Source organism: Xenopus laevis, chromosome 5L (genome assembly GCF_017654675.1).
Source record: "Xenopus laevis strain J_2021 chromosome 5L, Xenopus_laevis_v10.1, whole genome shotgun sequence".
Classification (NCBI taxonomy): domain Eukaryota; kingdom Metazoa; phylum Chordata; class Amphibia; order Anura; family Pipidae; genus Xenopus; species Xenopus laevis.
Window position 1 is genome coordinate 115,874,696 of NC_054379.1, and position 27,233 is coordinate 115,901,928.

General features: G+C 38.9%; 1 protein-coding gene across 5 annotated transcripts; it reads right to left on the reverse strand.

Annotated features, from left to right (window-relative positions):
* Positions 1–26,394, reverse strand: mfn1.L (mitofusin 1 L homeolog). Of its 5 annotated transcripts, NM_001092063.1 has the most exon segments (19): positions 1,611–2,016; positions 3,443–3,577; positions 3,996–4,192; positions 5,843–5,995; positions 6,940–7,166; positions 7,394–7,496; positions 9,254–9,358; positions 11,599–11,725; positions 14,579–14,700; positions 16,550–16,617; positions 16,945–17,098; positions 18,170–18,277; positions 19,210–19,318; positions 19,826–19,950; positions 20,596–20,758; positions 21,080–21,215; positions 21,867–21,988; positions 22,714–22,718; positions 26,070–26,085. In NM_001092063.1, coding segments are annotated over 17 exon segments (2,217 nt in total). In that variant the 5' UTR covers positions 21,982–21,988; positions 22,714–22,718; positions 26,070–26,085; the 3' UTR covers positions 1,611–1,946.
* Between the last annotated feature and the right edge of the window lie 839 nt (positions 26,395–27,233).

Here is a 27,233-nt window from a genome sequence, read left to right on the forward strand (position 1 = left end):
TATAGAAAATGAGCTTTATTAACCATTTCCAAGCGTGCTCAATTCATTATTACAAATAGGAACAATTTATGTAAGAACTGATGGAATAAGTCAGTGCCATATAAATAATAAGCTCAGTCTTACATGCCAGTCATCATTCAGGTGTCCATGCAGAGTCTGCTTATTAAATATGCAGGAGAGAACTCCTCACCATACAGAAAGCTTTAAGAGTATAATGGGTTCTGTGCAGTCTGTTGCCCAGGAAAGAGGACTTTGTAGAAACACTGACTGCAACTAATATCACACATAACTTCTCTGCAACCTGCTGAACTATATATATTCCCCACCGATCCTTCATTCCTGTTGGACAGCCACTAATAAATACTGAATCATATATTTTGCTAAACAGACAGATTCAGCTCTTTGTGCCCTTCATTGTACCACAGGAGAGGTTGCTTGGTGAGGTATCGGTGATATAATGTGTGCCAATGGCAGAAAAAAAGCCAATAAAAGCCCATCAGTTTGTTTGCCATTTCCCCGCCCTTTAGATTAGTGATCCCCAACCATTGGCTTATGAGCAGCATGTTCCTTCCAGTGGCCACAAACTAGCGGTGTAATGTCAAATAGATCCTCCTATAGACTTGCAGTCCACATATGAGCTACCATAATAGCCAATCACAGAACTTAGTTCCTAGACACACCCCTAGGAACATTTTCATGCTTGAGCTGCTCCCCAACTCTTTCTACATTTGAATGTGGCTCACAGGCTGCCCTAGTCATTGTAATGCAACTCCATCCTGAAAGGGGAGGTGGATGAAGGCTTTGCCTGGCCCCCTATAGTTGCTCCACACCTCCCACAACCTTCAGGAATGCCCAATGGACCGGACTGTATTTTCCCACTAATTGATGAGCCAAGAAGACTGCAGCTTGTTCTATAGACAGGACTATCCGCTAGAAGCTCTCAGCTGCAAGAAAGCCAAACAATTCAGTGATAAATAGAATACAGTAGCCATTTAAACACGGTATCTATTCTCCTTACTAGTGGGGTGGGTTAATGTTAGATATCTGGTACACATTTGAGTGTAGTGTAATGAAAATTTAAGGTGACCATACACTATAAGATCCGCTCGTTTGGCAAGGTCGCCAAACGAGCGGATCTTAACCTGATATGACCACTAACAGCTGGGCGATATCGGATGGATCCAAATGTTCGGCCCTGGGGCAGGACTACGAATGGGCTCCGACGGGTCACAGGACCTCACCGACTAGCCGATGTGGTCCTGGATTGTACAAAAAACTGGACCGATCAATATCTGCCCAATTTTTTGGCCTGATATCAATCGAGAGGACACGTCGGGAGCCTCCACACATGGGCAAATAAGCTGCCGAATCTGTCTAAAGGACCAATATCAGCAGCTTTAATCTGCCCGTGTATGGCCACCTTTAGTCCTGTTACACAAATGGCTACAAAACCAAGTGCAGTGTTGGGGCCCCTATAATAATAATAATAATAATAATGGCCAACCTGTAGCTGTCTCTTGCCGAACTAGAAGTGCAAGAATCAAAGACCAGGCAACAAGGAAGAGATCTGTAGTTGAACATTATAACGTATGTTACCAGAGTCCATGTAGAAAATAGCAGCCCCTGGCAATGTCAGAAGATGGCACACAATTCATAAGAGAACGCCAGCTTCACAGGCAGTGGCACAGATAATAATAATCCAAATACTTTACTTTTATAAAGATTTCACTTTTGCCTATAAAATGGCATATTTGCTTAAACAGCACGGTTTCTCTGTTGCCCATACACAAAAATACATTTTTTTATTTGCCAAAATATAAATATATATATATATTCCTCTTTTCCATGAATGAGAGCCGAGTGTGCAAGTCTGTACAGTATCCACTCCTTGCAGAAGGCAGGTTATGTTCAGTGGTTTCCATCTTCACTACAAGGATCTGCCGGCACTAAATATTGTGAGGTAGAAAGCTCTTAGAGAAACTTCTCAATTCCCCTTCAATCCGTGATGCTCGGTTTCTGTAAGACACACAATAAACAGAACAAAATTTACACAACATATATCTGAAGTCATTTTAGACCATTGCCTAAAACGTGGGGAAAATTAATACATGTGAGGAGATACAAGCTAGAGAGACGTCACACAAAGCAGGACAGATATCTATAGTACCAGCAACATGTACACAATGTTTAGGCACTGGCAGCCGATACTAAATGATCTCTTCACTCCAAGGCAACAGAGTATTTATATGATTTGAGTATCAGTGTTTTTAAAGGAACTCATAAAAGGAGTGCAGGTCTGTGCTAAAGACTGGGCAGATGGAATCATTGTGCTCCATGTGATACTAATTCATTGGCCTCATAACAAATATATTGTCTTGTATTAGACTTGAAGCAGAAGACGGACATGTCAGTTCCTGTAAGTCAAAAACAAGTACGTTCAGTAGAAAACAGAGAAGTCTAATGTTGCAAGAGATCAGAGGCCTTAGATGCCCTTTCCCATCTCCTTCATGAGCAGATCAACATCAGAACACTTCTGGTTTCCTTCTGGCGGCATATGTTTGACTGTACAGTTACATTCTTTTTATTGAATAAATAATCCAAGAACATTGAGCAATTTTACATTTTCTTTTTTTTTAGATTAGAGCATCACCTCACCAGAGCTTGGGCCTTTAATTTCAAGCTGTAAATCCATTAAAAAAAAACAAACACACAAATACCTTAAAGGGATACTGTCATGGGAATTTATTTTCCCCAAATGCATCAGTTAATAGTGCTGATCCAGCAGAATTCCACATTGAAATCCATTTCTCAAAATTTCTCTTGTATTCACTGCTTTGTATGTAAATCTGTAAATTCCTTGTATATACTAACTTATTGTAAAGCGCTGCAGAATATGTTGGTGCTTTAAAAATATGTGACATCAATACAGACATTGCTGGTAGACAATATGGAGAGTCTTTAAATTTAAAGGACCAGTAACATCAACATTTTTTTTTTTAAAAAAAAAAATCCATTAGTATACCACGAAAAAAAAACACCAAGACTAATTAAACTTTAAAATCGCACAGCCTTTATTAAGAAATAACTTAACGAAACTCCGCTTGCGCTCCTCTTTAGAAAGGGTGATCCGGCGATCCATCATGCGTAGCTCGATTTCTTCTCCCTGCCTTCCTTATAGGGAGGAGAAATCAAGCGCCGCACGATGGATCGTCGCTGTTCTGAAGAGTAGCACAAGTGGAGCTTCAGTTAGTTATTTCTTATTTTTTTAAAGTTTAATTAGTCTTGGTGGTTTTTTTTCATGGTATCAAAATATTTTTTAAAAAAAATCCATTAGTATGTTACTGGTCCTTTAATAAAGCTATAGAAGCATCAGTAACCTTCACTATAAGGTCATTGTTGATTGTATTTGGGAAAGGGGCTTTTACTAAAGTCTCTGCAGTACCTGAGTACTTTGGAGTTACTCTGAATTTGCTCCAGCTGATGGATTTCTTCAGACAGTTTGTCTATTGATTCTGTTAGGTCTCTCACCGTCACTTCTACTTGTTGATGTAATCGTTTAAAAGTGTTGTCCAGCTCCCTAGTGAAAAATAAAAGACACATGGAAAACGTATATTTTATCCTGCTCTATTCCAAGATACAGAAAAATTATTATTGAAAAATGACAGAAACAATTGGAAGTGTAAGGAGTAGATAGGATATGCTCATGCCCATCTAGAGGGTGAACAAACATCACTTTACTATAGGCAGCAGCTCTCCTCCTCTAATTCCCACAATGCAGTGCATGTTCTGTGATTAACGGTCCTGGCAAAAGGACAGCCTGATGAACAGGGAACAGTTTTATTATTATTTATTAGATTAACATTGACTCTATGGAAGATGGTCTTCCTGTAATCAGAGCTTTCTGGATAAAAGATTCCATACCTGTACAAAAGAAACTTTAAAAACCATGTACATTGGATATTTGCTTAGAATGACATTTTCTTCCCATGACTCACTTATTAACCTGCTGACTGCAGTTGGCACTGGTGAAGCTGACGATCATCTTGAGTTTCTGAGCCGCGTAATTCACAAACTGCCTTTTGAACGTTCTCTCTTTGGCTCTTGTTGTCCATGTCAGACGTTCATAAACGTATAAACTGCCATAGGTCAACAACATTCCAGTGATTAACCTCCACCCCACAGTCCTCCAGACCTGAAACAAAACAAACACATTAAAAAGAAGTATTGGAATTACTTACCATGGTCTCGCTGGCTGAATACAATACATATATAAATGAACAGTTTTAAACTGTGTTAAGTGAAATTTTCAATCCATCTGCACAGCCATACAATTATCAGAAAGTCAAATCGCGGACCTCCAAGGTCTCTTGCCTAATAAACATACAGTGCTATTGGCTAAGGCTTGATTCAGCCCATGGGTTTCATATAGCGATTGGCAGCATTCATGATTTTAAAGACCTCGCATGCAGCCTCTGACTGAGCAGCACATCAGTGCATCACATTTTTCTAGTAGTCCCCAAAACACCTGAATAAATACCCCAGTTTCTTCTCAAACATAGGAGCCCCCCAACACAATCCCATTTAGTGTATAATTAGCATTCATTATTGCATAACTTTGCATTTATCATCACTCTCCTCTCCTTTGCCAATTTGCTGCCCCTAATGTATTTAAAGGAACAGATCAGTATAAAAATAAAAACTGGGTAAATAAATAGGCTGTGCAAAATAAAAAAATGTTTCTAATATAGTTAGTTAGGCAAAAATGTAATGTATAAAGGCTGGAGTGACTGGATGTCTCACAGAACACTACTTCCTGCTTTGCAGCTCTCTAACTCTGAGTTAGTCAGTGACTTTAAGGGGGGCCACATGAAACATATCTGTTTAGTGAGTTTGCAATTGATCCTCAGCATTCAGTTCAGATTCAAAAGCAAGTTATGACCCATGTGCCCCTAAAGTCACTCATTGGTTAATGCCTGGTAATCAGTCAGTGGAAACCAATAGAGCTGAAAAGCAGGAAGTAGTGTTCTGGCTATTATGTTACACATCAAATCACTCCAGCCTTTACACATTACATTTCTTACTAACTAACTATTTTAGAAACATTATTTATTTTGCACAGGATATCTATTTACCCCGTTTTTATTTTTATACTGATCAATTCCTTTAAGTCCCTGTGTAAAGTAGAAATGTCAAGCACAGATTGCATGTAGCATATTCTCTGTTAAAGGAGAAAGAAAGACTTGTTGCACTTGGGGACGCCAAATTTTAGGCACCCCCAAGTGAATATATTGACTTACCTGAAACCCCAGGCCGGTGCTCCTATCAGCAGAAAACTGCACCGGCCCGGGGTTATACCAATGAGCACCACAGAGCGATCCTCTTCTGGCTTCTTCTTTCTTAAAATTTCCTGAGGCAAACGCAGTAGAACTAAATAGATGACTTTTTAGTTTAAGTTTGGCTTTTTGTTTTACTGCGCAGTCGCCTGAAGAAGGAGGAAGACAGAAGAGGATCACTCCATAGTGCTCACTGGTATAACCCCAGGTTGGTGCAGTTTTCTGCTGATAGTAGCACCGGCCTGGGGTTTCAGGTAAGTCAATACAAACACTTTTGGGGTGCCTAACATTTGGCATCTCAAAGTGCAACAAGCCTTTCCTTATCCTTTAAGAATCTTCAGAAAACGAAAGCCCTGCTGAGAATGTGAACCTCAAGGTCATTATATATAAATTGACATGGAGGAGGTACTATGAGGTTCCCTGTCCAAGTACAAAGTTCAAGGACAAATTCAACTAGAATGTAATACATACAGTATATGGAAGTAAACCACTTATCAGAAGATACTCACAACTCCACCAACTATGAGGACACCCATTGAACCCCTTGATGTTAGAGATGCCAGTCCTGAGACGACAGAAAGCATGAGTTCCTCTGGAGTTGCAGGCTGAGGGGGTAAAACTGGGTTCACGGTTGCTGAAGGGGTAGTTACAGGCTGGGGAATCTGAAAAAAACATTTATAAAAGAACCACTTACCACAGTTTTTAGGCCACATTACAACATGAACAAATGTCAATACATACAGGGACAATGTATAATGTTGCTAGACACAAATTACTGCCTGAATAAGGATGATACAATGCAAGCCACTGTACTCCCCAATAATGCAGTCAATGATATATTAAATGTTACCCTACCATTTAGCAACTTAGCCCAAATCATTTTTAGTTGGAAATAAAATGCCTCCTGCTGTGCTAAATCAAACCGTAGTTTTTCCTTAAAGGGATTCTGTCATAATTTTTATGATGTCGTTTTTATTTGTAAATTAAACTGTTTGCACTGCAAATAATTCACTCTACAATATAACATTTCATTCCTGAACCAGCAAGTGTATTTGTTTTAGTTGTAATATTGGTGTGTAGGCGCCATCTCAGGTCAATTTGCCTGGTCATGTGCTTTCAGAAAGAGCCAGCACTTTAGGATGGAACTGCTTTCTGGCAGGCTATTGTTTCTCCTACTCAGTGTAACAGATGTGTCTCAGTGGGACCTGGATTTTACTATTGAGTTCTGTTCTTAGATCTACCAGGCAGCTGTTATCTTGTATTAAGGGGTTGTTATCTGGTTACCTTCCCATTGTTCTTTTGTTTGGCTGCTGGGGGGGAAAGGGAGGGGGTGATATTACTCCAACTTGCAGTACCGCAGTAAAGAGTGATTGAAGTTTATCAGAGCACAAGTCACATGACTGGGGGCAGCTGGGAAACTGATAATATGTCTAGCCCCATGTCAGATTTATTAAATATTAAAAAAACGGTTTGCTCTTTTGAGAAATGGATTTCAGTGCAGAATTCTGCTGGAGCAGCACTATTAACTGATGCGTTTCAAAAAAAATAATTTTTCCCATGACAGTATCCCTTTTAAATGGTGTGAATGATTAGTGCATTATCATACCTGAAAGATTGGTTTTGCAAAGCCCATTAAAAGGTGACTGTTTTTACAGCCAAGGAAGCGATTAGCAAGTGCCATTAAACCAAAAGAAAAGCGAAACTCAATGTCTTCTTGGAAATCACAGCAGAGATTTTCACAGTTGATGTTGTAGCTGAGGTCGAACGTTTTACACGGGAGAGACACAACGGTCTGATCTTGGACAGAAGGCGGCAGCAAAGGCAGCAGCTTCTCTGTTAGAGTTTTGATAAAGCAGACAAAATGAAATACACAAATAAAAACACAAAACCTCGGATCCTTTTGGTGAGAAGGAAACTCCTGAATAATTTTAGTAGCCAATACAATGTGATCATATCCCACAGCACTAAAAGGTTAGCGCTACACTAGCATGAAGTATTACGAAAACCTCCCCTCTGTTCCATTTGGGGGTACAGAAGAAAAATGAGAATTTATTTTATACCTATGATGTCTTCTTGTGCTCTCTGGATGGATGAGTTCACTGCATCAGAACAGCGATTGGCCAGTTTTCTTCCCATGCCATTTTCTATGTGCGTATTCAGTTCCTGGTATTAAAGAACACTCCATTCAGTGAGACTTGTAAACAGTAAAGCAGTTCTGCTTCCTGTATTCACCATAAAAGCAGTTATGAGCATATCCTGGACTTTTCTGGCCAAGGAATCTTTACATAATTTAGATCACCATAAGTCTGCAGAAAATCATTTAAACATGAAATAAAACCAATAGGATTGTTTTGCCACCAATGTGGATTCATGCAGCTAGTTACCATCAAGTACAAGATAAATCATTTTAAAAAAATTATAATTATTTGCTTAACTAAGATTTAATTAATGAATTTTGGGGCATATGCTATCTTTATAGTAAGGACTGTGCACAGGTCCACTTTAAAATACTACATATAAATTAGAAACATGCACAGCGTCTTACTTAAAACATTTATGAGTGCATTTTAAAAACAGCAAATATTCATATTAATACATTCAAAAACACACCACAGTGCAGTGTCTCCCCCCCCCCGGTCTGCCTATCTTGTGTTAGCCACTCCCTCCTGATGCGTTTCGCGCTATTGGGTGCTTCATCAGAGGAGTGTGGCTGGTACCGGTCATGTCCCGTGGGCTTATTTTATACAGGTTGCAGGGCTGCCCATATAGCTATCTTTGTTAACCCTCATTACCTAATTAGTAACATAGTCTGTTCTATTCTAAGCTGGCTGGCCTCTACAATTCCCAATAATACATTTTTAAAAATTATCATTACCGGGATAGGGAACATAACCATAAACCATATTTCAATATTTCCATTGAACAAATCATGATAATAAAGTGCTTGAGTGCCATAAATTACATAAATAACTCCCACTTTTACACTACATTATAAAATGCCAGTGTACAATCAAATTCATAAATATAAACCGGACTTTTTTCAAATAAAGACATTAAAAACAATATTATTAGCTCCATAATGATGTAAGAAATGGTTTTAATTCAAAGTGACTGTTCATTCCGTAAGGTATAATTGTCCCTAATTTAAAAATCCAGTTTGATTCTAGTCTTAATAATTTAGTAGTTAAATTACCCCACTGTTTTCATAAATGCCATCAATGCCAAAGATTTTAAATTTTTGAGTGGATCCTCCATGAACCGCCTTAAAATGTCTAAATATTGGGTTATCATTATCTTTATTCTCAATACCTCTCAAGTGTTCCCCCAATTTGACCGGTAATTGTCTTATCGTGCGGCCAACGTATAAGGCGCCACATTGGCATTGCACCACATACACCACATATTTTGTAAGACAAGTTATCGTTTTCCCTATTTTAAACTCTTGACTCTTTGCTTTATCACTGAACTCGGTTACTTTTTATTATTATTTTTACAAACTACACAGCTTTTACAGGGAAAAAAAAACTTTTAAATCTAGCCATGTACTTTTCTGTTTAACCGATTAGGGGCAGCCTGACTAGCTATAGACTTGGCTTTCCTGCTGATGACCATTGGGGTTAATTTATCTAAGATTTTATGGAATATGTCATTCCCATATTTCGGATCTTGCTAGATATTGGCTTGCAGGATAATAGAGCCCATACCTGTATGTTATGACCATTAAGTAACACTCATTTAGGAAATTCAGATCTACTATATACAGTAAGGAGAATGACTGTGTAGAACATTCTATTTACAGTCACTGTTGCAGCTTCTAAAATCTATTTGACCTTCTGTACAAATAATTGTCCTTGGCTTTGTCACATAAATGCATGTTGTGAATGTTAGAACTTGAAACTAAGAAATAAAGCAGCGCTTACATTCTTGTAAAGCTTCAAAACGGATAAAGATGGGTGGAACTCGCCATCAAACTTGTCAACCAGAAGAGAAAGATGGTGTATCTCATCTGTCATGGCATTGGAGACCTGTATACACACACACACAGAAGTGACAATAAAGACATTGTACTTGGATTAATGCTGTCACAGAATTGGTATCGGGGCTGTTGAAACGTAATATTTATTGGATGTTGAAGCATGGATGGAGTTAGAAGGGGCCATGGTAAATGCTCAAAGCCTGCTAGCCCATCCTGATAAACAGAAAATGTAGAATGTCCAACCCACTGCCATCAAGATATGCTTCCTGAATCAGTGAATTAAAGGATAAGTAAACCTTTAAAATAAGTAAATGGAAAATTCATGAGGGTGCTATTCTAAGCACTTTTGCAATGTACATTCATTATTTATTTTGTTTTAATTCCAAGATATTAAGGGATACATATTTTGTTAATATGATAGAATTTTGTTACAACAGCGCCACCTGCTGGTGAGTTTCCCACCATTCTGACCACCAAGTAGTCAAGGAAGTTGTCAGGAGAAAAACAGGCTGCTCTGATGTTCTTCTGCTTAGGAAAAAAAATTAGAAACCTTTTTCAAATATTTTCCTAAGCAAAAGAACATCAGAGCAGCCTGTTTTTCTCCTGACAACTTCCTTGACTACTTCGTGGTCAGAATGGTGGGAAAATGTAACTAAATGAATTCATATTAACGGTACACGTGCCACTGCCCAAACAGAACAGCAGAGGGTGTTCCTGTTACACATTCACTGTATTCAGCTACATGAAGTGTAAAAGAAAAAAAAACTGCTTTCCAATTCTAGTCAGGAGACATCTTGTTTAAGGACAATGGTATATGCACCGATACCTGTGCTGGCAATGAATTTGGATCATTTCCTATTCACATACATTGAGTTGCTGGTTATCATTGGCATAATGTGGGACCTGGCATTTTGACCAGCGCCAATAGTACCAGTAAGAAATGCTGCATGTGCAACAGCCTGAATGGATGATATTTGTGTATTTACTTTTCATGAGGGATTTATTATTATTATTATTATTTATTTATATAGTGCCAGCATATTTTAAATCACATTAATTACATACATAGAACATATGGAGTTATATACCTCACAACCAATACCGGTACAAAAGGTGAGGAAGGCCCTGTGCAAAGGAGCTTACAATCTAAAGGGAAGGGAATAAGACACAAGGTGTGGGAGTGGGCAGGATCAGAATTAAGTGGGTGAGAAATGTGGTACTGTATGTGGTATTGCATTTGGTAGTTACGCAGAATGAGGGTAGGCTTCTCTAAAGAAGTGCGTTTTAAATTATCTTTTGTAAGCAGAAAGGTTTGGAGAAAGTCAGACAGACCGTGGGAGAGAATTCTAGAGGAGGGGTGCAGCCCTTGGAAAGTCTTGAATGCGAGCATGTGAGGAGGTAATGAGAGATGAGTTGAGTAGCAGGTCAGTAGAGGAGCGTAGTAAGCGTTGGGTGAGTATATAGAAATGAGTTCAGAGATGTTTTTATTCTGAAAGGCAGCAGAAGCCAGTGACACGTTTCGCGCTATTGGGAGCTTCATCAGGAGGAAGCACCCAATAGCGTGAAACGCATCAGGAGGGAGTGGCTGAACATAAGGTAGGCAGACTGGGGGGAGACACAGCATTGTGGTGTGTAATGTTGAAATGTCATGGAAGACTTATGTGAATTGTAGTTTGTTTGAATTGCACAAATAAATGTTTTAAGCGAGACGCTGTGCATGTCTTTGATTTATATACAAAAAGAGAACCAGGACAGGGCCGTGTCACGGAGACCAAGTGAATGGAGGGAGTGAAGAAGAAGAGGAGAATGGTCCACAGTGTCAAATGCAGCAGAGAGATTAAGCAGTATTAGTAGTGAGAAGTGATTGTTGGCTTTAATGGTTAAAAGCTCATTAGTTAGTCAGGTTAGGGCAGTTTCAGTGGAGAGTTGTTTCTTAAAAACAGATTGTATGGGGTCCAGCAGGTTGTTGTCAGAGAGGAATGAGGTTAGTCAGCTGTACTAGGTTAGACTAGGCGCTCAAGTAGTTTAGAGATGAAAGGTAGCAGAGAGGTAGGCCGGAGGATATCAAGATTGGAGGGATCAAGAGAGGGTTTTTTCAGAATGGGGGTGACATGAGCATGTTTTAGTTGAGAAGGAAAGATTCCAGTTAAGAGCGAGATATTAAATAGATAAATTAAGCCTTTGATTAGACAGGGATTGGTATTGCGGAGAAGTGTATTATTGTTTAATTAGACCAGCAAAGAAAACTGATGTAATTCACACATAACACATTTTAGACAGTGAGCTAACCTGTTCATTGACTTCCTTTGTGATATGCAGAATTCTTCTCTCAATTTCTTCTGTTAGGATCAGCAATTGTGTCTGCACATACTCAAGCCTGTCATTCTGATTCTCTCTTTCTACCATACAGCGAACCCTGAAATTATCCACATGCATGGTTTACATTAAATCTAAAGGCCTTGGATTGTTCCCCTCCTTTATAACGTTGATAAGGTGTACCACAACACATGGATATTCCACTCATCATCATCATTATTATTATTAAATGATGAGAGCTGCAGAAGGTGTCTCAGTCCTGGCACACAGTCCATAATAGCATGGGTGTTTATTATAAGCATTGTGGCACATACAGTGTCTGAATCTTATGTGTATAAAGATGAAATATACTTAAATATTACTTCTGCTGAATTATTGTAGATCCATGATGACATCACTAACGCTGCAGCTGAAGGAAAGGGTCTTGTTGTACATTAAACTAAACCTTAAAGGAGAAATAAACCCTAAAAATGGCTAAAAATGCCATATTTTATATGCTGAACTTATTGCACCAGTCTAAATTTTCAGCTTCTCAATAGCAACAATGATCCAGGACTTCAAACTTGTCACAGGGGGTCACCATCTGCGACACTCACATGCTCAGTGGGCTCTGGGCAGCTGCTACACTTAGGGGTTGTCACAAATTATCAAGCAGAAAATGAGGTTTGTCTGTAATATAAGCTGATGCTACAGGGCTGATTATTAAATTCTGATTCTAGTTGCACTGGTTTCTGTGCTGCCATGTAATTAGTAATTATCTGTATTAATTACTAATCAGCCTTATATTATGACATTTCTATTCTCTATGTACTGTATATTGTGAGTGGGTCCCTAAGCTCAGGAAGTGACAGCAGCACAGAGCATGTGCAGTGAATCAGCAGAAAAGAAGATGGGCAGCTACAGGGGCATCTTTGGAGACACGGATCTTTACTGCTAAAGGGTTGTGGTTGCCTTTGGCTGGTACAGAAACCCAAAACAAAATGTGCAAAATTTATAGCTACTTCTTTAGTTAAGCTTTAGTTCTCCTTTAAAGTGGTGGTTTACCTTTCAGTTAACTTTTAGTATACTTTTAGTATCTAAGCAACTTTTCAACTGGCCTTCATTTTTTTATATAGTTTTTGAATTATTTGCCTTCTTCTGCTGACTCTTTCCAGCTTTCAATTGGGGGTCACTGACCCCATCTAAAAAACAAATGCTCTGTAAGGCTACAAAGTATTGTTATTGATACTTTTTATTTAAAGGGGTTGTTCACCTTCAAACAACTAGTTGTTTTCCGATAGATCACAAGAAATAACTACTTTTTCAAAACACTTTCTATGTGTGACCATTTTTCTAATATTCAAGTGTAAAGTGTCTTTTTTCACCTTCTGAAGCAGCTCTGTTCTAAACGGATACATTTAGTTGATACATTTCTTATCTTTGTCCCTGCTGAGCAGAATCCCTGAGTTTCATTACAGGCAGCTGTTAGAATTGATACAATAGTTGCTAATACTCCAGAGATGCTGCTGAGAAAAGTATCAACTAAATGTTGCAAAATTGTAACAGTTCAGAGTTTGCATCTGAATTACTGAGCTGCCAGAGACACGAACATTCAACTTTAAACTTCGATTTTGGAAAAACAGTAAAAAATAAATAATGGAAAGTAATTGAAAAAAATGTTTATTTCTGGGAACAATCTGAAAACAACTGAACTGAAAAGTGTTTGGAAGGTGAACAACCCCTTTAATAAATAAGGAGAAAAAACTTGTGCCGATTTCTTTTCAGAAAATATATTGAGATAAATTCCGACTTTTATAAATGGGCCTCTTAGTATGATAAAGAGAGTTACAAATTCTGAGACAATTTCTAATTGGTTTTCATATTGTATTATTTGTGTTTTTTTAGTTATTTAGCTTTATATTTGGCAGCCCTCCAGTTTGCAATGTATAGTAATCTGGTTGCTAGGGTCCAAATTTCCATAGTAACCATGCATTGAATTAAATAAGATACTGGAATATGATTAGGAGAGGCCTGAATAGAAAGAGTAAAAAAAAAGTAGCAATAACGGAACATTTTGTAGCTTTACAGAGCATTTGTATTTAGATGGGTTCAGTGACCCACTTTTGAAAACTGCAGAGTCAGAAGAAAAAGACAAATCGTTAAAAAAACTATAACAAACAAATAATGAAGACCAATTTAAAAGTTGCTTAGATTTGGGCATTTTATAACATACTAAAAGTTATCCTAAAGGTGAACCACCCCTTTAATACACTTTCTCGAAAAATTGAAAAAAAAATGAATCGTATGATCGAAAACTCAGGTTTTTTCAGATTTTTGCCCGAAAACCACCGAATCTTCAGATTATTGCGCGAAACTCAGCGCAGATCAAAATATCTTTGGGCCTTTTCTAGGGATGCAACGAATCCATTATTTTGGATTCGGCCGAACCCCCGAATCCTTCGCAAAAGATTTGCCCGAATACCGAGCCCCGAGGGTAGGAAGGGAAAAACTTTTTTTACTTCTTTGTTTTGTGACAAAAAGTCATATGATTTCCCTCCCTGCCCCTAATTTGCATATGCAAATTAGGATTCGGATTCCCTTCAGCCAGGCAGAAGGATTCGACTGAATCCCTAGACGTTTCCCACTGACTTATATGCAACCTCGGCAGGTCTGAGATGCAGGATTTTCGGATTCTGACTTTTTCCATCCTCGGGTTATAATAAATCCTGAAAAATTTGTGTTTTTTTCCCACTAAAAATTCAGATCTTATAGTAAAAAAAACCACAATTTTTTCGGGTTTTGGTATTCAGAGTTTAGTAAATAACCCCCTAAAAGTTACTCAAAGGTGAACAGCCCCTTTAAGGTCTATACATGAGATATAAGCTTTCTACACTTACCACTGCACAAACATTATTAGACTAAGTATTCAAGATGGAATGGAAAACTGAAGCAATCATCAGCTGTACGGTCCTACCTTTTGTCTGCTGCCTTGATGTTTATAGCATCCATAATAGCTTTCACGGTGTCAGTAATTTGTTTAGCTGTGATAGTGTGCTGCTCAAACTTTGTTTTCACTGCTGACTGCGAGATACATTCCTGTGGGGCCCAAGTCACAACACATTACTGTGATTCCATACAAAGCCAGTCAGGAATTACAAGAGGCAGGTGGCACCAAACAGTGCCCAAAAGAAACACTTGCTGCTGCCAAAAAAACCACATAGTGAATAGAAGCCGAAAATATGATCATAAATAAAACAAAACAAAACAAAAACATATGAGACGAGGAAGCAGCAGGGATGTGTCTCTTGTACCCCATTTTCTTTACCGCAGTAATGTGAAACTCTCATCAAAAGAAATCAAATAGTGTAAGGAAAAAGAAAAAAAAAATATTTGTAAATAAATAAATTTAAATAAAGCTATATAATGTATCCTAATGGGTAAAAAACAAAAGTGAATAAAGTTAGCAGCCCAGTTCACTGACTCATGGAATGAGAATGTCATGATGTTGGGTCCACGGACCTTAGATTAATATCTACATAATTGCAAGAATGCCTACGGCTACACTCTGTGAGCTCTACAGGGCCAAAGCTAATGCTACTGGTGCAGGAACTGACGACTCAAATGCATTGCAATAGAAAAAAAACAATATAGCTGAAAATGACAATACGATTACAGCATATGACATTATACATTACTTATGGCATCTCAGTAGAAATGGTAACGGATATTGCAGTAGCAGGGCTGGATTCTTTTTATACTATTTTTTTTATTGTGGATTTAAACCATAGAATGTGTGTATGTGCTCTGCATTCTTCTCCTAGAACATGGCTTAGTAATTCTAGAAGTGACACTGCAGGAAATGATACCACTTTAACAAAGGCGCTGGTTAGTAATAAAAGTGCATTATCATTATATAAAAACAGGGCCAGACATCTCATTCTATAAGAAAGTTTAGCTATAGTATGCTATCATTCTCTGTGTCCCACTACAGAGCACCAAACTGTAGCACATAAGAACAATAACACAAGGCACAATCAGGGTGTGTACCTGCCAGTGACCTAATTACTACATTAATTAGTAACAAAATGACTCTACGGAAGTATTAAATGCTTATACATGTAACCTAGCACCTAGGGATTGATGTGGAGGGTTTTAAATAAAAAAACAATGATGGAAAACAAACAATGACGCTAGATACAGAAAGAAAAAAAATACGAAGGGTTTTGTTCCCCAAAGAAGTAAATCTAGAGGTCAGCAATGACGAACAAGAGGTTGCATAGAAGCCACACACTGTTACAGCTTGGCTAGGCTGCAGGAGGAAAGAGCTGAAACAGGCAAGAGAGGTTAGTGTGAGCAATAGCAAACATTCATTCACACTTTCAATGTCACTACATGCATTTCAATGATACAGCAACAGTGAGAAATGGTCAGATTTACTAATATAAGAGGCTTTACATTTACTGCCATCTAACAGAATTGTGTTAGATAATGGTAATGAGTGGCAAACTGATCAGTGAAAAAAAAAAAAGCACCATCAAACAAGCTGAAGGAAGGACGGCCAGACTTTCACCTCTGACTTTTTCTGAATCCGTGACCACATTCCTTTTAACAGCATCATGGGGCTACCAGTGGTTGTGCTGGAGAGCAGTCAGTAATTGCAGTCAAGGAACAATAAAACATCTTACTACCACTGGACATTAACATAATTACGCCCCCTGATTTAGCAACTGGAGTTTAAAGATTTGGTCTCTGACTAAGCAGTGGGGCCTGTATCAGGACCAGTCCTTAAAATCCTCAAGTCAATAATAACATCAGCACATGGATATCCATAACTCCCACTATTTCAGCATACCAAGTGAGAGGCATTTGAACATAAACAAAATGCAATGACACAGTAATGGGATAGGATGGGGGGGGGGGTAGTGAAAAGAAACTGGTACATTACCTCAAACAGTTTTTCAAATTTCTGAAATTCCAAGAATCTGGTGTGAAATCCCTCAGCAAGCGCAGCACCTGCACAAATTACAAGATACTTTATTGTATTGATACATGTGATCATAAAGACACTTTGGATCACAAGGAACAGTAAGTTTGCTTTGTATTATTTGAGTCTCTCCAACTCTCTAATTCACAGGCCCTTCTACTGCTACTATGGATCCTCAGCAAGGTCAGATCAGCTTTGGAAAATTAACTGGTTGTGTTTATCATCTCACCCTAGTTGAGCTTTGGGATATCCATGTCTGGGTTTTATGGTTACCACAAAATAATTTCCTCTGTCTACCACTGGATGATAAATACACCCATACAGATTAGATCAGAACAAACATAGATCATACCCACCGGCCTCTGGCATCCCTTGTGCCTTGTACATTCTGGCATTCAGGACTTCCCTGGCTGAAACAAAAAAGATGCGCTTCTGTGCCTCTGAGGAATCCACCACTTTCAGTTCATCCACGAGAAAAGACTGGCAACGTTCCGTGTGTTGTTTACGTACCTAATGCACAAATAGACTGGATCAGATTGAATCCATCATTGTGTTCTCTAGGGAAATGATAGTAGATACACAGATCCGCACACACACTATTATCTGCAGTAGGGGGCTTGGCCCCTCTTTTTATTGTTATATCACCAGTATGATCAACGTTTCGGGGGGTTTAACCTCCCTTCATCAGGGAAATGTAGGGAAAAGACTCATGAATCTCTGGACTCTGTGGTGCTTTCTGCCATTTTCACATGATTCTCACAGGACTAATGGGTGGCACGTTCTGTTGCCTACTGTAATATCCTCACAAGTAAAACTGGTATACTCCTGAAGAAGTTGCAGTGACAAAAAGCACCAGGCTCAAATTTAAAGGAACAGTAACACCAACAAATGAAAGTGTTTTAATTTAACGAAAATATCATGTAGTGTTGTTCTGCACTGGTAAAACTGACGTGTTTGCTTCAGAAACACTACTATAGTTCATATAAACAAGCTGCTGTGTAGCAATGGTGGAAATTAAAGAAAGGCTATTTATATATGGCACAGGATACATAGTGGATAGCATATAACACCATTATGTTCTACAGAGCTTATCTGCTATCTGCTGTGTAATCTGAGCCTTTTCCCCTTTGAATGGCTGCACCCATTGCTACACAGCAGCTTATTAATATAAACAATAGTAGTGTTTCTGAAGCAAACACACCAGTTTTACTAGTGCAGAACACTACATGATATTTTCATTACTTTAAAACACTTATTTTTTGATGTTACTGTTTCTTTAAGACTGAATTCCCCTTTAGAGAAGTGGAAACCAATGCAACAGAGAGAAAGCGAATATATAAGGATATCATGGTATAATATATATATATATATATATGGATAGCATAGTAGAATACCCCTTTTGATAGGTGTACATTTCACTGCTTCTGATACACTGATCTAATTCAATGGAGTTTATAATTTAAATTAGCATCTAGGTATTTGCCTACCTCTGGATCCACTTGTAGAGCGCTTTAGAAGATTCAGAATGGATGGACAGTGTAACAACTAAGCCACCTTGCATTATTTATTGTACATACTCACATCTTCCATATACTCTGGTTCAGATGCAGAGGCATCCCAGCGATTGTTAAGAATGAATATATTAGGCTTGGAAAGTTTCTCGTTGACTTTATGGAAAAAATGTTTCTCCTAAAAATAGAGATGGAGAAAGGTTTTTCAGAATTATTTTCAAAATCAAAATGTGAGATTAGAGTTTACGACAGAAAACTCCCTATTAAATCCAGTGGGATTAAGTACTGTAAAATGATGTACTGTAACTTTCCCACTGTTAAATATGCTTTTAAAAATCCCATAAAGAGGAGTAGAAAGTGGATGGGTTTTTCTGTGGTGACCTCTAATCTCACATAAATATGTTGCCAACCATAGTTGGATTTTTATGCCTCTTTTTTTTTTTTTTTAATAAATTTTATATTAACATTGATATCTCTGTAAGGAGATGAGATTAGAAATGTATTTTGTATATAAATAGCAGACAAGAAACCCTGTGCTAAATGTATAACCTGCATCCTTGCATTTGGATCTTTGTCTGCAACAGAATTAATCAGAGGACTTCCTCCGAAATGGTGTTGCCATGCCCAATGACATATAAACATATATATAGTGAATAAAGTACCCCCTATTATAAAATATAAGGATATTAAAAGTTATCAAGGCCGATAACTCTGAAGGTGGAGTTCAGATAACTCTGAAGGTGAAACTTTGAGGTGACTTAATATCTTCATATTTTGCAACAGGGAGTACTTTATTTATTATAATACTTATAAGTTTCAGTGAGTCATGTGACAGAAATGTCATCAAAAAACATTACAATAAAAAACAGAGAGATTAAAAAAACATCAAACTAAGGTAAGAGCTGCACCAGATTAGCGGTCAGGCTGCTTATCTAGCAAACTGTGTTACTCCCCCAGATTCCAAGTCACTCCAGCTGATCACCAAATTCCTAAAGCTTGTCCTAAACTCATGGATTTGCAACATAAATAACCACAGCATGAAATATTTTAACAGAATAACATTAAAGCATAAATGTACACAAAATATTTCACATCAACATATAATCTCACCGTGTTCATGAGAGTAGATTCTGAATTTGCCACCAGAACAAAGACATCTGCGTCCAAGCAAAATTTATCAATCCAGCTGTCCAGCTCTGTTGTCACATCTGTTCCTGGACTGCACAAATAAATGGTATGTATGGTTACGTGTGTTGCCAATTTTTGTTTATTAATATTATTAAATCATAGATGGAAAGCATATTGCTTAGTTATGTTAGTTACTGGAAAACTGTAACAGCATAACATGTTACAGTGAAGCAGTATAGTAACTAGGGATGCACCAAATCTACTATTTTGGATTGGGCCGAATCCACGAATCCTTCGTAAAAAATTCGGCCGAATCCTTAGTGAAAGATTCGACCGAATCCCGAACCGAATCCTAATGCAAATTAGGAGTGGGAATGGAAAAAGTAGAAACATTTTTTTTAACTTCCTAGTTTTGTGATGAAAAGTCACCTGATTTCCCTTCCTGCCCCTAATTTGCACATGCCAATTAGGATTCGGTTCGGCCAGGCACAACGATTCGGCCGAATCTGAATCCTTCCGAATCCTGTGCATTCCTAATAGTAACCCTATTAGTATCAAAATAAGGAGGGAAGGTTGATTATTATTTTTTTTTTTTTACCTGTCTACAAGGACCAAGTCATCTCGAAGGAGAGCACATTTTGCTTTTGGCCAGAACACATGAACAAGACAGCCAGCTCCCAAGTCTTTGTCCATATGCAGTGCATGTGCAAGCTGATTAACAGTCTGCAAAGGTAAATACAAAGAAAAAAGATGCAGTTCGTCAATAGCTACAAGGCCTGAGGAAGAACGTTCCTGTATTACAAATACATTTAATGAATAGTAGATGTAAAGAAATGTGTTAAATAAGCAGCACATAATGGATGTTTTTTGTACTACGGAATGCATTTTAGGACATTCTACATCTATGCCTTTTGGAATGGCGCATCGGTTGCTTTTACCGTCAGTCATCGTTCAAATCTGCAATCACACCTCCGTCCTCTACCCTCCCTTTTCATCCACCCTCAGCCTTCCGCTCTCAGTCCTCTTCCTTTTAGTCCTCTTCCTTCCGCCCTCGCTGCTCAGCACTCCCCCCTCAGATCTCTCTTTTCAGCCGACAGTCATATTCATAACTTTCTAAAGTGGTGAGCGAGGGCGGAAGGAAGAGGACTGAGAGCGGAAGGCAGATGATTGAAGGAGGAGGATGGAGGGCTGAGGGCGAAAGACTGAGGGCGGAAGGCTGAGGGTGGAGTTAGTATGATTGCAGATTTGCACTATGACTGACGGTAAAAGCAACCGATGCGCCATTCCAAAGGCATAGGACATCGCATGAAGGAGATGTATTTCACTGCAGGATGTCCTAAAATGCGTTCCGTACATTTGCAGTTATACCTTTACACTTTTCTTCTCCTCTGAACTCTCGGTCATCAGGTATGCTTTGTCCCCATCTGTGCCCTCAACACTAAGGAAGCAGTTGGTAGTGTGTCCAATGCCACTAGGCAGCACTTTATCCCACAGCATAGAATTTATCACTGTGCTCTTGCCACTACTTGTTCTGTGGGGAAAGACAAAAGCATGACAGATTATTCAAATTACATTTAGCCTGTGATATCAACATAAAGCATTAAGAATTATTGCACATTCTATAAAGGTTCTACATTTAACTATGTAGAAAACAGAAATGAAAATCTTTATCACGTCTGAATCCTGCTCACCTTTATATAAAGTGTTTACATTACAGAAAGGCAGTTTAGTAATTCAGATACCAGAGGGCATGCTTTATTATATTTTTTGCAAAGGTCCGCTCTTAAATCTCAGATTATAAGTGGCATTATTTGTAAATCACATATCTTTAAAATATGATGAAGGCTCTTACCTGCCAAAAAATGCCACTTTCATATTCCTGCGTGCGAGAACCTCCCCAATGCCAGCTAGTTTGGTCTTAGATGCCTGAATCTTCTTTAGATCATCCTCTGTACTTACATTGTTTAGCTCTGGATTCTGAAATGTTGCTATGCAGAAATAAAGGAAGATGCAGTTAAAAGCTGAAGCAAATACAGCATTCCATACCTACTGTTTGTACAAGTGCAGTTTGCCACAGTGTAATGTTCTAGGGAGCATATACATGAGAAACCCTGCATTGAGAAGGAGGGACATACTGGAAGAAACCAGACAGTTGGGTTTGGGTAGGGCAATAAAAATTTAAGAAGATGAAAGGAAAATATAGATTTTTTGCTTTAATAAAATAAGATGCAGAATATATTATGTGTGCTGATGCTAATCAGTTGATAATTGGCTTTAGGTCAAATATCCAGCTGTTATTATGAACACAGAAAGAATTTCAGCTATAAAGCCTATAGTACAGACACGTTTATACTTTAATCAAAGGCATTTTGACTACTGTTGCCCTCCAGTGACTGGCGAGTGTTATTTGAGCAAAAGTCAATCTGTCACAAATGCGTCTGCTTCACACATGGTGCTTATCATTTAGTAGCTGTAATAGCATGGTGGCCGGGTGGTGTTTTGATCGCTGTTGTTTTCTACAAGATGGCAGCAGTGATCAAACTCTTACTAGACCTGGAACAAAACTGCACCTTATAATACATGCAACTGTTAATCTGGGAATGTGCAGTGTTATACTACAGAAATTAAATGAACGATACCTTCTACAAAGGTTACTCCTTCACTGACATATTCCACCAACTGGTCAAAGATAGAAGTAATGGCCTTCTTGGCTAGCACAAAGTGCTTCAGGGGAGAGACGCTTGCTTCTTCCATGGCTTACCTGGGTGAAAATAAAATGGTGGTGTTTAGTACCAAGAGAATTACCCATCCAGACAGTAAAAAGCAATAGTTAACAAGCAAGACCTTGCACCAATATCTTTGCCCTTAGGTCACATTCTGGGAATGAGAGCATGTGATATCAGCTTAGATTATTTTTGCAAAAGGGCTGTGGGGCATGGAAGATAGATAGATAGATAGATAGATAGATAGATAGATAGATAGATAGATAGATAGATAGATAGATAGATAGATAGATAGATAGATAGATAGATATTCGGGACCATTTAAAACATTAATACAAGAAATCATTTTCAATAGATGAGTTAAAATAAACAAGTCTAAAGTATCTAAAATGCCTAAGTGTTAGTATTTACTAAAGGACATGTAAACCCCCCATCACAAAAATTAATCATTGAACAGACTCTTTGAAATCTTTAGATACCAGCCACTCTGGTTGTTAAAATATTAACAGTAAGGCTGCAGCATCCCCTTAATCACTTAGAAATCCTTCTGCTCTTCTAACCCCCTCTGCCCCCTCCATCAGCAATTTACTTTGGCTGTCAGCTTATGAGCATGCTCAATTCTTCTCAGCTCAGATTATTAAACACACCCTCCTGTCTAACAGCCAATGAAGAGATAGCATTGCTGGTTCCCATAGAAACTCTAGCTGTCTGATCCTATTTTTTTTCTCCTAACCAGCTCTCCGGAGCTCAGCTTAAACATTACAGCGTTCAACCTGTGCCTGTGTAAACCTGCATTCTGCATTGCATAAAATTAACAGCATACATGTCCTGTTTGCAGATGTCAATGTTACTGATCATGTGTCAGAGTGAAAATGGGTGAACGGGTGAAGCTGCTATTTGTTTTAGGAAAATGTGATGGCGCTGGCAAATGGAGGGGGTATATGCAGTACAAATGATGTGGCTTGGGTGGGGAGGATATGCCCAATTTATATACATGGTAGGAAAATTTACATACATTACATTACATACATTATCTAAGGTAAATGTGCGCAGAGCCAAAAACATGTATTTGAAGCTGTGGTTCTTCTAAAAATCTACTATTGTTTGATACCATAGCTTGACCACTTTTTTACGGACATGTGGCAGGACCACCATCAATGGGGGTGACAGGGTACTGGGGTCAGGAACCTCATAGCAGAGGGGGTCGCAGAAGACATAGAAATGTGATTTGCAGGTTGCAGAGGGATGGGGCTTGACAAGTCTGTGGGGTTTGCCATGTGTCTGCAGTTTTTCTTGTTCATTGGGGGTTCCATTCTACCTGTTGGAAGGACCTCCTACCAGAGGCCCAGGTAATCAGTGGGCTAATAACTGTTTATTCTGTTTATTGTTATAAACACAGGATTCAAACAGGTATAATAATTAGTTATCTGGATCATTAGTGTGGAAAAACAGCTTTAGGCATAGAGGCGGGGCAGACAATTACTTTCACTTTTCATTCAGCACTTCCTAGATGTCACTGCTCTCCACACATTCCCCCACTGTCTTTACCATTTAATTGTGTAGCCAGTGCATGGGGATGGACATCAGGTCCCCCATTCCAGCGCACAAACAAGATTCTGAGATGATACAAGACTTGCCTTAATAACAGTGTCTACAAAATGGCTCCTGCCTGCTTGCTATAAATATGAATTCCCAGACTGAAGGAAACAAGATTCAAATAATTTATGTAGTGTAATTGAAGTTAATTTTGCTTGACTAATGTGATAAAATAGGATTTGGAATCATTTTTTGGGGTGACAGGCCCCCTTTAACACAACTGGATCATAAAGGATATGAATTGTGTGGCCTTTATGCATTTCCACTTTCTCCATTTCAAGTGTACCAAAACCATTATGCAGGGGCATGGATACAACATGTTGTCCAAATGTAATCACCAGGACTCAGCCTTCAGTAACAGTATAGAAATTGAAAGGTCAGTGATGTTCAGATTGATAGCAAAACATGATGATAGCAGAAATCATTTAAAATCCCTAATATAAAAAATAACATACTCCACTTAGCATTACCAAAGCTACATATTAAAATAACATTTGAAACACAAAGTTTTTAAAAGGAATGCACCGTGTTTTGTCCTTGGGAGGTTAATTACAACTCTGCCTCCCCCCTTTGTGGTGACTGCTTTGTAAACAGAAGTCCATTACGCAGGGGGATTAGCTATGCACTGGTAATCTAATCTCTGAACGATAGAGGTATGGAAGGGAAAGAGGAAAATGAGAGAATGGAACAAGAGAAAGCAGACAAGGTAGAATAGAGTAGAATACATGGCTAATGCCACACAAGGCTGTGGCTTAGCCAATCCACGGGCACCGCGCTCTCCTGTACTGCGTCCAAAGTCACTGCCTTGGCCTGGGTGCAGACACTTGGAGCAGATTTCATATGTAAACAGTATGGGGTCATTTATCAACACTGGACACATTTGCCCATGTGTAGTAACTAGGGTTGCCACCTTTTCTGGAAAAAAATACCGGCCTTCCTATTTTTATTTTTTTCCCTATTAATGACATTGGGATCAACCATCATTTTTACCAGCCAGGCCGGTAAAACACTGGCCAGGTGGCAACCCTAGCAGTAACCCATGGCAACCAATCAAATTGTGGCAATCATTGTTCTACTTGCAGCTGGCTCTAAAAATCTACCACTGATTGGTTGCTATAGGTAACTGACCATGGGCAAATTTGCCCAGTGTTGATAAATGAGCCCCCCATGAGAAGACTTTTTTTGCACTGAAATCCACTCTCCATGTCTGCACCCAGTCTATTGCAGTGACTCTGTGTGCAGATACCCCAATGATTGCAAGCAGCCAGTAACAGCCAGCAGCTTAATGAGAATACTAGAAATTGTAGGTGCTAGCCAGAGTACAGAATGTACGTTAGCGTTAGGCATCTTCCAACAGCTCTGGACTGGGAGTCAGAATAGGCCCTGGCATTCCAACTTCACAGAGGCCCAAAAGGCAGCCCCTCTGACATTTGCCAGAGCCCACAGATTGCAAATCTGGGCCTGTCGTCTAGCAATTAACTGCAATTATTAACTGCGATAATTAGGAATTATGCTACATGCAGCAATTATAGGAACATGAACCTTATCCACACCGTCGTAGCCTGTCAGCACAACTACATATGCTGTCAGCACTCCTGCACGCATTCTCAGTCCTCCTCACCCAAATGCTCTCCAGTACTCCAAACCCTAAAAGTGTAACCTTAAAGGGGTGTTTCACCTTTAGTCGTCTTTTAGGATGTTATAGAATGGCCAATTCTAAGCAACTTTTCAACTGATCTTCACTATGTTTTTTTAGTTTTTTAATAATTTTTCTTTTTCTTCTGACTCTTTCCAGCTTTCAAATAGGGGTCACTGACCCCATCTAAAAACAAGTGCTGTGTAAGGCTACAAATGTATTGTTATAGCTAACTTGTATTACTCCTTTTTTATTCTGGCTCTCACCTATTCACATTCCAGTATCTTATTCAAATAAATGCCTGGTTGCTGGGGTAATTTGGTCCCTAACAACTAGATTGCTGAAATTCCAAACTGGAGAGCTGCAGAATAAAAAGCTAAATAACTCAAAAACCACAAATAAGAAAAAAATGAAAAGCAATTGCAATTGTGTCAAAATATCACTGTCTGCATCATACTAAACGTTAACTCAAAGGTCTCCTTTGAGGAAAGTGTGGGGGATAAGCATTAGGGTGGCTGATAAATGCAGAGAAAGTTGCAATGCACAAGGGGTGACACTTGGATTTGGGAGTCCTGATGACTAAGCCCTACTGCTGAGATTGAGTAGAAGGGAAGACAAATGTGTCCATAAGGTTCAAGTACAAATTCTGGTAACACAGTGAATATAGGACAAGCGAATTGCTAAGTGATGTGCCAGTATTTCTACAGCAAAGGCAAACAATCCTACACACTCACAGCCTTGGCCCAAGCTGCTCCTTACACATACAGGCAGACACATGCAGACACATGCAGACACATACAGACACATGCAGATGCAGCCACTGCAGGATCTCGAGCTGGACAACTAACCAGACAAAATATCGCGCAATACACAGATATACACACATACAGCGAGATCCACGATCCCCTCAGCAGTCCCAGTACGTCAATTAAACCAACATGTTATCAATCGCCGGTAACCTGACTCAGTGGTAGCCAATGGTTTGAAGAGGCGGGGCCCGACGTCACGTCCCGTCATAAAAATAAGAAACGCCGTCCACTTGACTGCCCTTGGAGAGAGTTGTTCTTCCGGGAGGAAGTCACGTCATTGCAGCGTAGTTGCGTTTATTTCGCGGAACACTTCGTGAAAATAAAGTGGGTGTGTACTTTTCGTAGAAGTCATGAGAAATTTTTTTTTGCTTTTATCCTCGTCCACATTTGTAATAACGTTAGTCTCTTTCATGCGTTCATGAGTCACCATGTTGCAAATACGCCTGCGCGAACGGAACTTGCGTCGTCTGAGCGCTACTGGCTTGTAACTTACGTGGTGCGTCCCCACCCCACAGTTTAGCGCAGCAGCCTTGGATGGTTCACTGTTCACGGGGTAGGGACGTGTTCAACCATTTTTGTGCCCTACTCTTGCACTGTTCCTGGCGCTATAGGGACGTACCAAATGCACTAAACCATGGGGAGCGTTTTAAAGTAATTAAAATATAATGTACCGTTGCCCTGTTGGTAGAATTTGTGTTTGTTTTGGAAAGACAACTCTAGTTTATGTAAATAGGCAGCTTGTATATAAACTATATTAGAGTTCCTGAAGCAAATAAAGACTTTTTTTAAATTACTTTCCATTATTTATTTTTGTGTTTCTTAAATATTAGTTTAAGGTTCGTGTCTCTGGTGCTTCAGTCTGTCAGCTCAGTAATTCCGGTGCAGACTGAGCTGTTACTACGATTTTGCAACATTTAGTTGATACATTTCTCAGCAGCATCTCTGGAGTATTAGCAACTATTGTATCAATTCTAACAGCTGTCTGTAATGAAACCCAGAGATTTTGCTTAGCAGGGACAAAGATAAGAAATGTATCAACTAAATGTATCCATTTAGAACAGTTTACAGGGTCAGCGACCCCCCTTCCCAGGGCTGCTTTAGAAAGTGAAAAAAAAGAAGACACTTAGCACTTCAATATAAGAAAAACGGCATTGCATAGAAAGTGATTGGAAAAAGTCAGTATTTCTGGTGATCTATAGGAAAACAACTAGTTGTTTGAAGGTGAACCACCCCTTTCAAATA

Bases quoted from the DNA above. Each gene is read 5' to 3' on its own strand.
- mfn1.L (XM_018261882.2), bottom strand. From the start codon at position 21,981: ATGGAAGAAGCAAGCGTCTCTCCCCTGAAGCACTTTGTGCTAGCCAAG. The intron at 20,759-21,079 runs GTAAGAGCCTTC...CTTTCCCCACAG, and splicing joins AAAGTGGCATTTTTTGGCAG to AACAAGTAGTGGCAAGAGCA. The intron at 5,996-6,939 runs GTATGATAATGC...TGTTTTTTTCAG, and splicing joins TTGCAAAACCAATCTTTCAG to ATTCCCCAGCCTGTAACTAC.